Source organism: Mytilus trossulus, chromosome 7 (assembly GCF_036588685.1).
Source record: "Mytilus trossulus isolate FHL-02 chromosome 7, PNRI_Mtr1.1.1.hap1, whole genome shotgun sequence".
Taxonomy (NCBI): domain Eukaryota; kingdom Metazoa; phylum Mollusca; class Bivalvia; order Mytilida; family Mytilidae; genus Mytilus; species Mytilus trossulus.
Window position 1 is genome coordinate 56,704,325 of NC_086379.1, and position 13,866 is coordinate 56,718,190.

At 32.9% G+C, this 13,866-nt stretch overlaps 1 protein-coding gene across 1 annotated transcript; it reads right to left on the reverse strand.

Annotated features, from left to right (window-relative positions):
- Positions 1-92: 92 nt before the first annotated feature.
- LOC134726541 (uncharacterized) lies at positions 93-5,857 on the reverse strand. The gene is made up of 3 exons (XM_063590947.1): positions 5,852-5,857; positions 2,258-3,353; positions 93-2,068 (listed from the first exon to the last, which is right to left on the reverse strand). The coding sequence occupies exons 1-3, from the start codon at positions 5,855-5,857 to the stop codon at positions 93-95; spliced, it is 3,078 nt and encodes a 1,025-aa protein (XP_063447017.1).
- Positions 5,858-13,866: the final 8,009 nt, after the last annotated feature.

The following is a 13,866-nucleotide window of genomic DNA, read 5'->3' on the forward strand; positions in this document are numbered from 1 at the left end:
TAACTAACGATGACTCATGATGGTTACATATGTAAACAGTTGCTCCGTATGCAGTTGTACTAGCGTCTACAAAAAACGTGAAGTTGGGGTTTCTAATCTGGTAAATTGGGAAAATACGGTCTTTTTAATTCTGTATAAGTCGTTTTCTCCAAATCTTTGGCTAAATTTTTCCATGTTGTCTGTATTTCTAATGGTAGTGGCTCATCCCATTCGAACTTCTGTTCCCTTAATGTCTGCATTAAAATCTTTGCTCGTACGGATACAGGGCTAAGTAATCCTAGCGGATCGTAAATACGTGACGACTGTTTAAGAATTTCACGTTTCGTAATATTTGGTAGTTCAATATCAAATAAGTCGACTTTTTGAAAAGTGATCGTATCTTTAACTGTGTCCCATTTCAGTCCAAGTATTTTGACAAAAGTTTCTTTTTCACATACGTTATGTTTTTTGGCTAAATCTGTAAGTTTTGAGCAATTTGAACTCCATGAACGAAGGTTGAATCCAGCCTCCGACATCAATGATCTGGCTTGTACAAAATACTTTTCGGCGTCATCTTCATTTTCCAAACTGGACAAAATGTTATCCACGTAAAGGTCATTCTTCATCATCGCTGAGATATTTGTGTTGCATGCATCCAAGTGTTTAAGCAGTGTTGCATTTAGGATGAACGGTGAACTTGTTGCACCAAACAAAATAGATTTAAATCGATATGTTGTAAGAGTACTGCTGGGATTATCTGTGTCGCTCAACCAAAAAAAGCGTGTAAAATCTCGATCTTTCTCATCTAATCCAATATGTAGGAAAGCCTTTTCAATGTCCGTGCTTATTGCGTACTTCTTGGTTCTAAATCCCATTAATATTTTTGTCAAGTCGTTCAAATCTGGCGGGGTTGACATTAGGCAGTCATTCAAACTTGCGTGATCTGGAGACTTTTTACAGCTACAGTCGTACACTATACGAATTGGTGTTGTTGTCGAATCTTTTTTTACGGCATGATGTGGTATATAGTGAGTGCTTTTACCATTGTCGTTCTCGTCGTTTACCTTCTCTATGAACCCTCTCTTCATTTGGTCTTCAATAATTTCTGAATATTTTCGTAGTAAATGTGGTTCACGACTTAGTCTTCTAGTTGTGCTTTCGGTCCTTGCTTTAGCGATCATGATGTTGGAAGGTAAGTCCGGATGATCCAGTTTCCATGGCAACTTGGCAGAATAACGTTCGTTTTCAAATTTGATACAGTCTTGTTGATAAGTCTTTACAAAACTCTCCTCGTCGTCCTTTTGTGGTAAACATATTCCTAACGATTCTAGATTCCAGAATTTCTCGATGTCGCTTTCCTCTGTATGATGTGAAGTAACATTCAAAAGAACTGATGAAGTTAAGGATTTCTCTCCGTTTCTTATTACCGGTCCAGATAACAAGTAACCAATTTTTGATGCTACCGCTGTAGGTCCATTCCCTCTTATCACGTGATCTTGAACTATATCCCAATAGTAATCGGCTCCTATCAAGAGTGAAATTTCAAAGCTATCAGCGTTATTTGCCGGATGTGCGAGCTTTAAATTTTTCAAGTATGGCAAATTGCGTGTAAAGTATTTCGTCTGGTTTTGAAGTGGGACTGCAATATCTGGAACAATCAATGCATTAATGTTTACAAGCTCACCTTTGTCTGTTTGTAGTTGAACGGTTGCTGTATCCAAATGGCGTATATTCTTCTCCTTGTCTCCAAAAGCTGACAGTTCAATTGTGTCCGTTCCGCTTGGTCTTATCTGTAATTTGTCTGCTATGCTCTGAGTGATGAATGACCGTTGGGCACCTTCGTCAAATAAAATACTAGCTTCTGTGATCTGTTTCCCGTATGCTATTGGTGCGATAGCTGTTTTCAATAAAACGCTTGTGTGTTGTGAGGTATGCATTACAGCAGTTTCTGGTTCTTCTGTTTTTACCAAGCTTACAACGGTTGATTTCTCCTTGCTGTCCTGTCCTTTTCCATCTGTAGCTTGTTCCCCGCAAATACTGGTGTGATGTTTCTTGTTGCATTTCTTACATCGGTTCTGCGATTTACACTCTGAAACACCGTGGTTTCCTAGACAGTTGAAACATTTTTTCTTTTGCTTTACGATGTTCAGTCTTTCATTCACGTCTGAAATTATCGTGCAATCTCCCGGAAAATGTATACCAGTGCAGTAGATGCATGGACGTTTTTTATCAATGAAACGTGGGTTGTTTGTATTGAAATTTCACTGAGTTTTATTACGAGCTTCGGTCAGAAATGTTGCGGTAGTATGTAAACCTTCGCGGTCGGTAAATTGTCCCGCTTCAAGAATTCTTGCTTCTTTTGTGATGGCTTTTCTGAGGTTGTTTAGAGTTATATGATCGCTATCATATTCACGGGCAATACTTTTTCTCGTTTCTACTGGTAGTTTACTAATAATTATAGGTACTAATAGCGCGCCATACATTTCCTGTGTTTGACCCAAACATTCAAGACCTCTTACGTACGTTTCTAGGTGGTCTCCGTACCTTCTTAGGCTGTTTAAATCATTTGACGGTGAAGGAAGATCCATTAAAGCTTTCATGTAGGCATGAATAATCTTGTGAGGCGATCCAAAACGATCTTTGAGCAAATTAACGGCAGTGGTGTAATTGGCATTTGTCAGTGCGAAACCTTCAATAGTTTGGGCGGCATGGCCATGGAGTTGGGCCTTCAAGTAACTAAATTTCTGAATCTCGGTCAAAGTACTGTTGAAATGAATAGTTGATTCATAGGAATCCCAAAAGGTTTGCCATTGTAAAATTTCCCCATCAAAGTGCGGTAAATCTAGTTTAGGTAATCTGTGGTTTTGACTGCTATTTGACACCGAAGAAAAGCCTTGATTGTACAAATTATTTGTTGACTGCAAGTCACGATGGGTATTTTGCATGGAGCGGAAGTTATCAAAATTAGTTGGCTGTACATTAATTTCAGTTTCATTGCTGCGTATAACATTTGCATTGGTAATCGATGAATTTGTGGGGTAAGATTGCGTAAAGCTATTTGCATTTGGATCTAGAGACGTTGATGCGACATTTTGAGAAATAGAATCAGAATATATTTTTCTAATTTTCCGAAGTTTGGACTCTAAATTAAACATATACTCATCAGACTCTTGAATTTCCTCTTCTACATCCTCCTCCGACGTTAAATCCAATATCTTTTCATTCAAATCCACGATAGTCTTCTTTTTCTGTTCAACTGCATCCGAAATAAGTTTCACATCGTCTTTGTCTAAGTCCGAATTCTTTTCAATCTCATCGAATTTCTTGAATAACTTTGTAACTTGCCCTCTGTGTCCTCTACGTACTGCTTTTAACTTCGATTACATTGTTTTCGACAGTCACGGCACCATAAATGTTGTGTAAAGTAGATAAAATGCGTTGTGTATAGATCGTGTTTATTTTAACGTCTAGCCATTGCTCTAAGTAACGTCATAATATACATAAGTCAAGTAACAACGTTAACATGTATATATTCGCGCTAAATTCCCGACAGCTGCCCCTGAATTGGTAATTTTAAGGAAATTTTGCTGTTTTTGGTTATTATCTTGAATATTATTATAGATAGAGATAAACTGTAAACAGAAATAATGTTCAGCAAAGTAAGATTTACAAATAAGTCAACATGACAGAAATGGTCAGTTGACCCCTTTAGGAGTTATTGCCCTTTATAGTCAATTTTTAACCATTTTTCGTAAATCTTAGTAATCTTTTACAAAAATCTTCTCCTCTGAAACTACTTGGCAAAATACTTCCAAACTTTAACTGAATGTTCCTTAGGGTATCTAGTTTGTAAATTGTATCCGAAGTTATGATCTATCAACAAACATGGTCGCCATTGCTAAAAATAGAACATAGGGGTCAAATGCAGTTTTTGGCTTATAACTCAAAAACCAAAGCATTTAGAGCAAATCTGACTGGGGTATATTGTTTATCAGGTCAAGATCTATCTGCCCTGAAATTTTCAGATGAATCAGACAACCTCTTGTTTGGTTGCTGCCCCTGAATTGATAATTTTAAGGAAATTTTGCTGTTTTTGGTTATTATCTTGAATATTATTATAGATAGAGATATACTGTAAACAGCAATAATGTTCAGCAAAGTAAGATTTACAAATAAGTCAACATGACGGAAATGGTCAGTTGACCCCTTTAGGAGTTATTGCCCTTTATAGTCAATTTTTTTTACCATTTTTCGTAAATCTTAAAAATCTTTTACAAAATTCTTCTCCGCTGAAACTACTGGGCCAAATACTTCCAAACTTTAACTGAATGTTCCTTAGGGTATCTAGTTTGTAAATTGTATCCAAAGTTTTGATCTATCAACAAACATGGTCGCCATTGCTAAAAATAGAACATAGGGGTCAAATGCAGTTTTTGGCTTATAACTCAAAAACCAAAGCATTTAGAGCAAATCTGACTGGGGTTATATTGTTTATCAGGTCAAGATCTATCTGCCCTGAAATTTTCAGATGAATCAGACAACCTGTTGTTGGGTTGCTGCCCCTGAATTGATAATTTTAAGGAAATTTTGCTGTTTTTGTTTATTATCTTGAATATAATTATAGATAGAAATAAACTGTAAACAGCAATAATGTTCAGCAAAGTAAGATCTTCAATTAAGTCAATTTGACCAAAATTGTCAATTGACCCCTTAAGGAGTTATTGCCCTTTAAAGACTTTTTTCACAATTTGTTCATCATGTTGACTTACTTTAAAAAATCTTCTCCTTTGAAACTGCTGTATCAATTTCAGCCAAACTTAGGCTAAATGAGTTTCATAGTATCTAGTATAAATTTTATATTTTATTTCCTTGTATGTCAAGAAACATAGCTACTATGGCTAAAATAGAACATAGGAGAAAATGATTATTTTTTTTAGCTTTTGAAGAAAATAGGACGATCCAAAAAACATTTAAATAAATTGATAAGCCAAAATAATCATTGATGAGAGATTTAACCAAAAGAATTAAGGTGAGCGATTCAGGCTCTTGAGAGCCTCTTGTTTTATTAATTCAATGTTTTGTAAAAAGTGCTGAAAGTGGCATTAAACACCAACAATTAATTAAGCATGACTGTTGCTCTTGTTTCTGGTATTTTTTGTTTAAATAAGGCTTATATCTTGAAAACAAAGACATGGACACTTTTTATTTTCTGCTTTTTTGGTTCCTTTATTGATATAGTTTTTAAAACAGTTTTTTTTTCTTTGTTATATTTTAAAACAGTCTTTTAACAACCTTGTTATTTTGAAACAGAGAAACAAACATCAATGATCAGTCAGTTATATCAGAGACATATATATGTCTTTGGTTATATTCATACAATTATATGTATATTTATATACATTGAAACAGATGTTCATTGAATTTACATCTTCCTAGATGTAACATTGAATTAGTATTAATAGATTTGAATATTCAACTAAGACATTATACATCAAAACAGAACAATTAAATTTGCTTTATGTAAAGGATCGAGTTGCAAGTTTTAAGTTGTGCAACTCAGGTTTAGTAGCTCACAAATTGACTTTTATAACTCCCTAATCAACTTTTTGAACTCCCAACTTGGCTTATCTAACTTTCAGTTCGACACTATTATTTTGCAAGTCATCACTCAACAATAGAAAATCATCGAAAACTGCTAAAACAAAACAAAAAAGGACAAACAAAATGTAAAATAAGAGAATTTGAAAAGCATATATACACATTCAGGCACTGATGTAAAAGAATGATATAAAAAAGTATAATCACAAAAATTCTGAAATCCGAGGAAAATACCTAACCAAATGGCAAAATCAAAAGACGAATGGACACTAACTGTCATAATCCTAACTTGGTACAGGCATTTTCAAATGTAGAAAATGGTGGATTGAAACTAGTTTTATAGTGCTAAACCTCTCAGTTATATTCATGCAATAAGCTGTATATTTTTTACGCATTTAAACAGATTTTCATTGGATTAACATCTTACTAGATGTCACACTGAACTTATATTAGTGGAGGCTCTCAGGAAAAAACAATTAAAAAGAAAAGCCACGACCCTTGAAAAAGATAAATGTGGAAAACTTATAAATTGTACTCCAGAATTGTTTATAATTAGTCCCTAATCAGGAAAGCCGAAGGAGAATGTAGTACTTTGTCTATCCATCTGTTCCTCAAATTTCAGTTTGTCAGTAAGTTTAGTTTCTGCATTGTTTTCGTGGTTCGGAAAATGCAAAAAAAATAAAAGTCTTCTTTGAGTGATTTTTTTCTGTCATTGTATGTAAAAGGACAACTATATTTGGTTCCTAAGAGATAAACTGTTTATATATTTAATATTGTCCCGAGTTGACTATGTTAAAGGGGTTTTAGAAACCTGTTACAACTATCATAATCGTTTAATTTGGATTTGCGATAACCCTTTTTGAAATCTATATTGTTAAAAGTAAAATAACAAAAATAAGTCTCTTATCAAAAGCTCAAACACATCAAACGAATTGATAACATCTGTCGAGAAGTTTTTCTATAGTAATTATTTCCATTGCACTAGTTTAAGTTACCTTAGCTATTTTGTATTGCCTTTTCTTTTTTCGGTTGTTCTTGGATTATTCCTTTCTTGAGTTTCGCTAATTCATGTTCTTGGATTATGTGATTATATCTTAAATTTCAATCATCAATTTAAAGTCCTTACATATCTGATCTTAAATCAGCTCACATCTCATATGTATGTACCAATATAAGGACCAAACACTCGTGTCTTCTTTTCATTCATCTTTTATTTAAAATCCTGTCGTTCCTTTTGTTTCACAATATTCGCTCTTCTTATACCTAGACTGAATTTCGAATTGTGCGTTCATTCGTTCGTTCATCCGTTTGTCCCACGTCAGTTTAAAAGGTTTTCTTCATGGTTTTCTTTAGTGAAGTTGAAGTCCAATAAACTTGAAACGTAGTACTCATGTTTCTATTTTTTAATGCCAAAATAGAGTTTTAGGCCCCTAATTTCACGGTCCACGGTACATATAAAATGATAGTGCGAGTGGGGCATTTGTGTACTATTGACACATTCTTGCTGTATATATTGGTTCCTTGTATGACAGTTCTTGTCCATTCGTTTTTGATGCGTTTTGTTATTTGCTTTTGCCATGTGATTATGGACTTTCCGAATTGATTTTCTTCTAAGTTCAGTATTTTTGTGCTTTTACTTTTTTGTAATGCCTACATGTCTGTCATAGGCGTTTATATGACCTCGACCTCATTTCATGGATCGGTGATCAAGGTTTAAGTTTGATGATTAGGTAATCTTCTCAGACCCTAAAAGAAGAAGGTCAACTATATGTGTTGTATGGTATGATTGTAAGAGGTACATGGCATTCTTGTAGGTTTTTGATCTGATCTTGACCTCATTTTTCATGATTCATTGGTCAGTCAATGTCAAGTTTTGGATTTTGGTCTGTTTTCAATTACCGTAAGTTATTACCAAAAGCAAAAAAAAATCGCTGTTATCATGTACTGAGTAATTGTAAGGCGTACATGTCTGTCTGACAGGTTTTTCTGACCTTGACCTCATTGTCATGAATCTTTAAAAAAAAAGTTAAGTTGACGAGATTCATGTAGTTAAACATTTTCTGTGCATGTCATTAACATTGAACACTTATCGTTTCATCATTGAGTCAGTAAGGTACTCTGCTCCTATAGAGGAACCCATTTGTTCTCCTTTTTAGGAACAGGAGTGAGCTTTATCTTGACACATTAACTACTAAATTGATAAGGTGCATACCCTCCACCTTTCCAACGGTCAACTATCCCCGTCAATTTTAAAGAATAAGTACATATTTCAATAATTCAACAAAGATACAGAGTTCAAAATTTCGTACGCCAGACCACCTTATGTGCTGTAGGTTTGGTTACTATGATTAAAATGGCACCATATCAACCCTCTGATTTAAGTCCCAAAACTTAGACTTAATAAACTCAACAGTGACGCTAGAATAAAAAAAAAGTTAAATAGCTAAATAAGAGTCGAAGTCGAAGACCATTGCAGACTAAATATTTTAAAAGGATATCAGAAATAGCTATCATGGTTGACTATTCCTTTGGTAGAAAATTCTTGTTTTTTTGCATAATTCAAACCTTAATTTACCATCATTAAGATATCAATGACAGATCATGCCAACATTGTAACAGCAACTTTATAATATTTGTAAGTAGAAGTGTTTAGACCTAAACCTCAGCTTTCTATTAACTCAGTCTTTTAACAATCATGTTTTAATTGACAGTCCTCATTTGTGTTTATACATCTTATAACAATTTAATTAAAAAGAATACCGAACTCCAAGAAAAATTCAAACCCGATAGTCCTTTATCAAATGGCAAAATCAAAAAGTCACACATAAAGTTCATCTCTATTTGTGGGGAATTAATGTTGCCATTCCGATTACGATGGTATAAACTCTCTATTGCAATTTCCAAAGATAATGAAAGTGATAAACCGTAAAGTTCTAGATATTCTCTTCGGGTCTTCTTTACATTTGATGATTTTCTTATTAAGAACTTCTAGATAACAATACTAAAATTTTCAAAACATCTTTTTTTTCTTAACTATTGTTAATCTGGAGTTGACCTTACAACATGTATAGTTACAAAGGAAAAAAGACAACTCCTATTTTTACAAATTTGAAGCTTTTATCTGATCATTACAATGAAGAGTGTTTAAATCTGTCGCATGTAGAAATTGACTGAAAGAAAAGTAAACTTTGTCGCCATCATTTCTTCTTAACATAAGGAGTTGACCTTTAAATACACCATAATGTTTTCTTACAATATCACAATGTTATTCCATTATTTAAATAGTTTCTATCTAACACCTATAATTTACGAGGACAAGTAGGTTACTGATGTTCACCTCAATCCAAAGAAGAAGTAGAACAAACCAAGGTACAGTAAAGTTAAACATGCACCATATTGCATGTATATTTCCTTAACCTTTGTGTTTTAATTTCCATATCAGGTAACAAAAGTCAATTTTGTATGCAAATAAGTGATATTCGAATACATATTTGATAATTTTGTCAAATGTTACAAAATTGAAGTTCTCATAAAACAAGTCTGTTTCACATAGTTTGTAAGACAAAAAGGATTTTGTAATGACAGAATTGAATTTTGTGTACACAAATTTGATTTTGATTATAAAAAATTCAAGTCCCATTCGGCGCCCCGTACTAATTGCGTACATAATGATTTTTTTTCTGTTATTGTATTTTTTGTTATACGATAAGCTTTTACCATTTAATGATGTAATATTTCAGCTATAATTTGTGATTTTACCTTTTTTTATGATATGAAAACATCAATTGTATCAGCTATCAGAGACGGGCTTTAAAATTATTGTCAAAATACCTATTCTAGAGGTGGCGTGAATAAGATCTGGATACTAAAAAAATCAAAAGATCTTTTATAATACGTACAATGTTAGATTATTTTATTTTTCAATAGTGTTTAATCATTTGACTTTTCTACACTTACCTAAGTATTCCTCATTCCAAATAAATAGATGAAAAACGTGTTGATAAAAAACCGATCGGCATTTCCATTGATAACAACCGTGCTTCGCATATAGCCGACTTTCCCCATTGATTTATATGAGGCTAACTTTATACAGACACTTCTTGGGAAAAAAGGAAAAATTAACTGTATCCTTTAATTCACTTTTCGCAATATAGACGATGTTTCTCACTAAATATTTCAACATGTGGTGACTATGTTGGACGCATCTACCCCATTGAACATTGGATAAAGAATACATCAGATACATTATTAAATGATTCTAAATAATATGGATGTTCTTATCCCATGCAGAAAACCCTAGCCTTATTGGGCATAACTTTTTGGAACTTTTGGTCCTCAATGCTCTTCAACTTTGACTTTTTTTGGCTTTCTAACTTTTTTCATCAGAGAGTCACTAGTTAGTCTTGTGCGAAGGAAACGCGTGTCTGACGTATTAAATTTATAACCTGGCACCTTTTGTTAGCTATTATTTGTGTGTTTCTCTGTCCTATATGTTCTCCCATTTATTTGTAATGTAGTCCTTTCATGTAATTTTGTCATTTAATGTCATATTTAACATTGCCATACAAGCGGGAGGTTTGGCCAGACGAGGTTCAACCCACCATTTGTTTTTATGAAAATGTCCTGTACAAAGTCCGGAAAATGGCCATTGTTATATTATAGGTCGTTTCTGTGCGTGTTTCATTTTAATGTTGCGTTTCTGTTGTGTTGTAGATCTCCTCTTAAATTTGATGGGTTTCCCTCAATTTTTAGTTTGAAACCCGAATTTGTTTTCTTGTCAATCGGTTTATGAATTTCGAACAGCGGTATACCACTGTTGCCTTTATTTACATATATAAATTGATTATGAGGGTCGGTTGAAAACAAAACTATTTGACAAAAGCGATGATTTTTCGTCCAGAAACAATTGTTGTTTTCTTATATAAAATACAAGACCACACTTGTTTTCTTTCAAAGGATGTTGCTGTTCTCTTGCTATATGTTTTATCTGTTTTTCTTGAGTTTTGTTTTGTTTTGATTTTCAATGTCGGTCACGTTTATACGGAGAACATGTCTATCCATTGCCACACAAAACGGGTTGACAACTACTGGGTCGATGTCTCAGCTGATGAACAGTTTGTCCACACAGACATCATTCTCAAAGAAGCATGCGATGCTTGAAATCACGAAGATCTGAGGGAATATAGGCTGGAACGTCGCCCAGAATAAAGGTCCGACACAAATGTCACCATGAACACGAAGTCCTCTTATATGGCATATGTCCCTTTATCAACAGACGTGACAAATGCCTCGATTACGACACATTCGGGACATCTTATTAGTGAAAAAAAAACACTTATTCTTGTACCCTACCGTGTACAATTCTACAATTACACATTTTGGGTATTATGGGTCAATACTATGCCATTTCAAAATTTAAAACCCAAAACTTCAAAATCTTGAAATTTTGTATAGCAGCTGTTACATTTAGAACCTCAGTTTAGAACATACATTTTAGACATTGATAATAATGTACATGACATTGTTTACTTTCAGCGTCAAGGTGTTATGGTTCTTGGATTGTTGAAAAATTGTATTCCAGTCGTATCCTTTCTTTAAGTTTTCAAATTTCAATATGTTATTACTGATGACAATATCGAGGTCAAGTTTGAAATTTATATAAAAAAAAAAAAGTTCTAAAACTTAACTTTCAGAAGTCTATCTCGAAAGAAAAATGCTAGTATTGTCGCCTTTGGGATATTTTTTTGTACTTGCAATATAAAACTGTAAAAGACTTATCTAATAAAAAAAATAAATAATTTAGGGTTATTTTTCTCACCTATTCACAACGTTATTGGCTTTTGTTTTGACGACAGGTAAAAAGACATGGTATGGCTATATAAACAACGAATTCATATAATAAGATACCAGGTATATAATCAAAAGGTAAGAAAAAGTTTAAAAAAAAACATCATTTAAATCTTTTATAAAATTCATTAATAAATTAATAAAACTTTAAAATTTAAAACCTATTGGAAAGTTTAAAACGTTGAAATATTTTTTTCTTTCATTTCATGAGTTTGAAATACTATGGGTTTCATAAGTAACGCTTTTGGGATTATTCGAGTTTAAAGATTAAAAAAATGTTTAGCGATGTATGATATTTTTTTTCACAATCTGCATTATTTTTTTTTGGATTTAATTCATAAAAAGTACCGCCCACTTAAGCTTAATTCATCAATGACAATTCTCAAACATTTCAGTTTTATAGCTATTTCTACCCATAAATACACACGAATTTAATGTTTTTGAAAACGAATGGAGGGATATTTTTACAATGTGTAGTATTTTGAGAAAAACAATAAAAAGTCATACTTCTCTCAAGAGACCAATACATTTTTTTTAATTGATCAAAGTGAGAGGTCTAATAAGTGTATGCGTAAAATTATATCATGTTTATATTGTGTATCAAAATAATATGTGAACAATGCTAACTGCTTATTCTAAAGAGAAAAAAATCAGAACGAACATGTCAAAAGTCACCAACCAACAATTTAAAAGAAACACTATACAGATATTGTATTACACTTTATAAAACTGCTGATTACATAACAACATTCATTATTCTAACTATTGTTTGTTCTGCTTGTTTGAGTTCTTTATATAGTATGTAATCTATATCCCTAAAATGTCTGAATGGAGAAGCCAATTGCGATTAGGACCTAGTAGTTCAAAAATGGCAGAAAAAGTGCATCAATTTTGAAAAGTATATTATTTGTCAGAGAAGTAGTATTGAATCAGTTACTTCATTTAATGCTAAGCTTGATTTTAGATTATTTAGGCCTCTTGAAAGGCGTAATGATGGAATCTACCAGAAATGTATTCAACCCAGCGGGCAAATCAACGTTGCTTCAACGTTGAAACAACGTCATGCTGAAACATTGAATCAACGTTGAATAATAGGTTGAAAATGAAAGGTCATTTCAACGTTGAAAATACAACGTTGCATCAACGTTTAGATATCAATGTTGATAATTAGTTTCTTTATAATGTTTGTGCTATTTTCACATTTCTTGATCAGTGTGAAAAATATATTTAATGAAATATCTATTCTCTGCAAATAATTGGATGAAATTTATCATTACCTCAAAATTTCTTGGTTTCTTCTGAATTTTTCTAGTGTGACAAGATGAACAAATGTGACCATGCCTGATGACCTCAAATGAATGATAACAAAAATATCGACATGCGCGAACTTTCGGAAGCATTTCCGTGATATTCCGAGTAGCAAAGTTTTAAGAGCGGGAAATGTTTTAAATTATTATTTCCGTTGAAAAATAAGAGGTTGAGTCAACATCAACTTTCTGTTGAAATTTCAACGTTGAAAATAAGACGTTGAATCAACATCAACTTTCTGTTGAAATTTCAACGTTGAAATTAAGATGTTGAATCAACTATGAATTGTGGTTGAATATTTGACGTTGAAAATAATTACATTGAATCAACGTTGATGACGAACTCAACGAAAATTCAACAACTTTTCAACGTTGAAACAACGTCATGTGCCCGCTGGGAATAAATAACAAAAAAGATTAAAGTGCAATACCACACGACAGAGCCGAGGGCCGAAAACACAAGGATCGGGAAAATTTAAAAGGTGATCTATATCATGCAATAAAAGTCTGAAATTAATGCGACAGAAATTATCTAACGAATCCTTCACGATACCATCGTTTGCCTTTTTGAAACACCATTTACCGTGTCTCTTAAAAAGAGTCTGGTGAACCGGAATTAGTACAAGTACTACAACCTTCAGACCTAAAACTGTGCAACCCATAACGCTTTTAAGAATATCCCAAACAAACGGATGAAAATTTTAATAAAGAGCTCGCGCATCCTAAAGTATGATATTGGTGTATTATTGTTACGTAAAACATCATCATCTTAAAATATGACCAAATTTCGAAAAAATGAGCTCGTCAGAATTGCTAGAAATATCAGCCCAATGCAAAAATAGTTCCATGGTTTTCACTGGACACTTGTGGGGCAATTAATATTAAATTGCCGTCTCTCAATCTGTATACGTCTTTTTTGATATGTTAAATGACAATTGACATATAACATTCTAAAATAAGTTAAAATAATCACTTCTTCGAACAACTCAGAAGTAATGAAACACGTACAAATATTAATAAATATATAAACATTGAGCAATGTATATGCCTAAATGTCTAAATTTAACTTTTGCAATACTGATGTTTAGTTGTTGTACATTCGTTTGATGTATTTTATCATTTAATTTTGCCATTT

What these genes read in the sequence shown, in the direction of transcription:
- LOC134726541 (XM_063590947.1), bottom strand. An exon ending in AACATTTCTGACCGAAGCTC is followed by an intron (nt 2,069 to 2,257) that starts GTAATAAAACTC and finishes ACGGTGTTTCAG; the next exon opens with AGTGTAAATCGCAGAACCGA.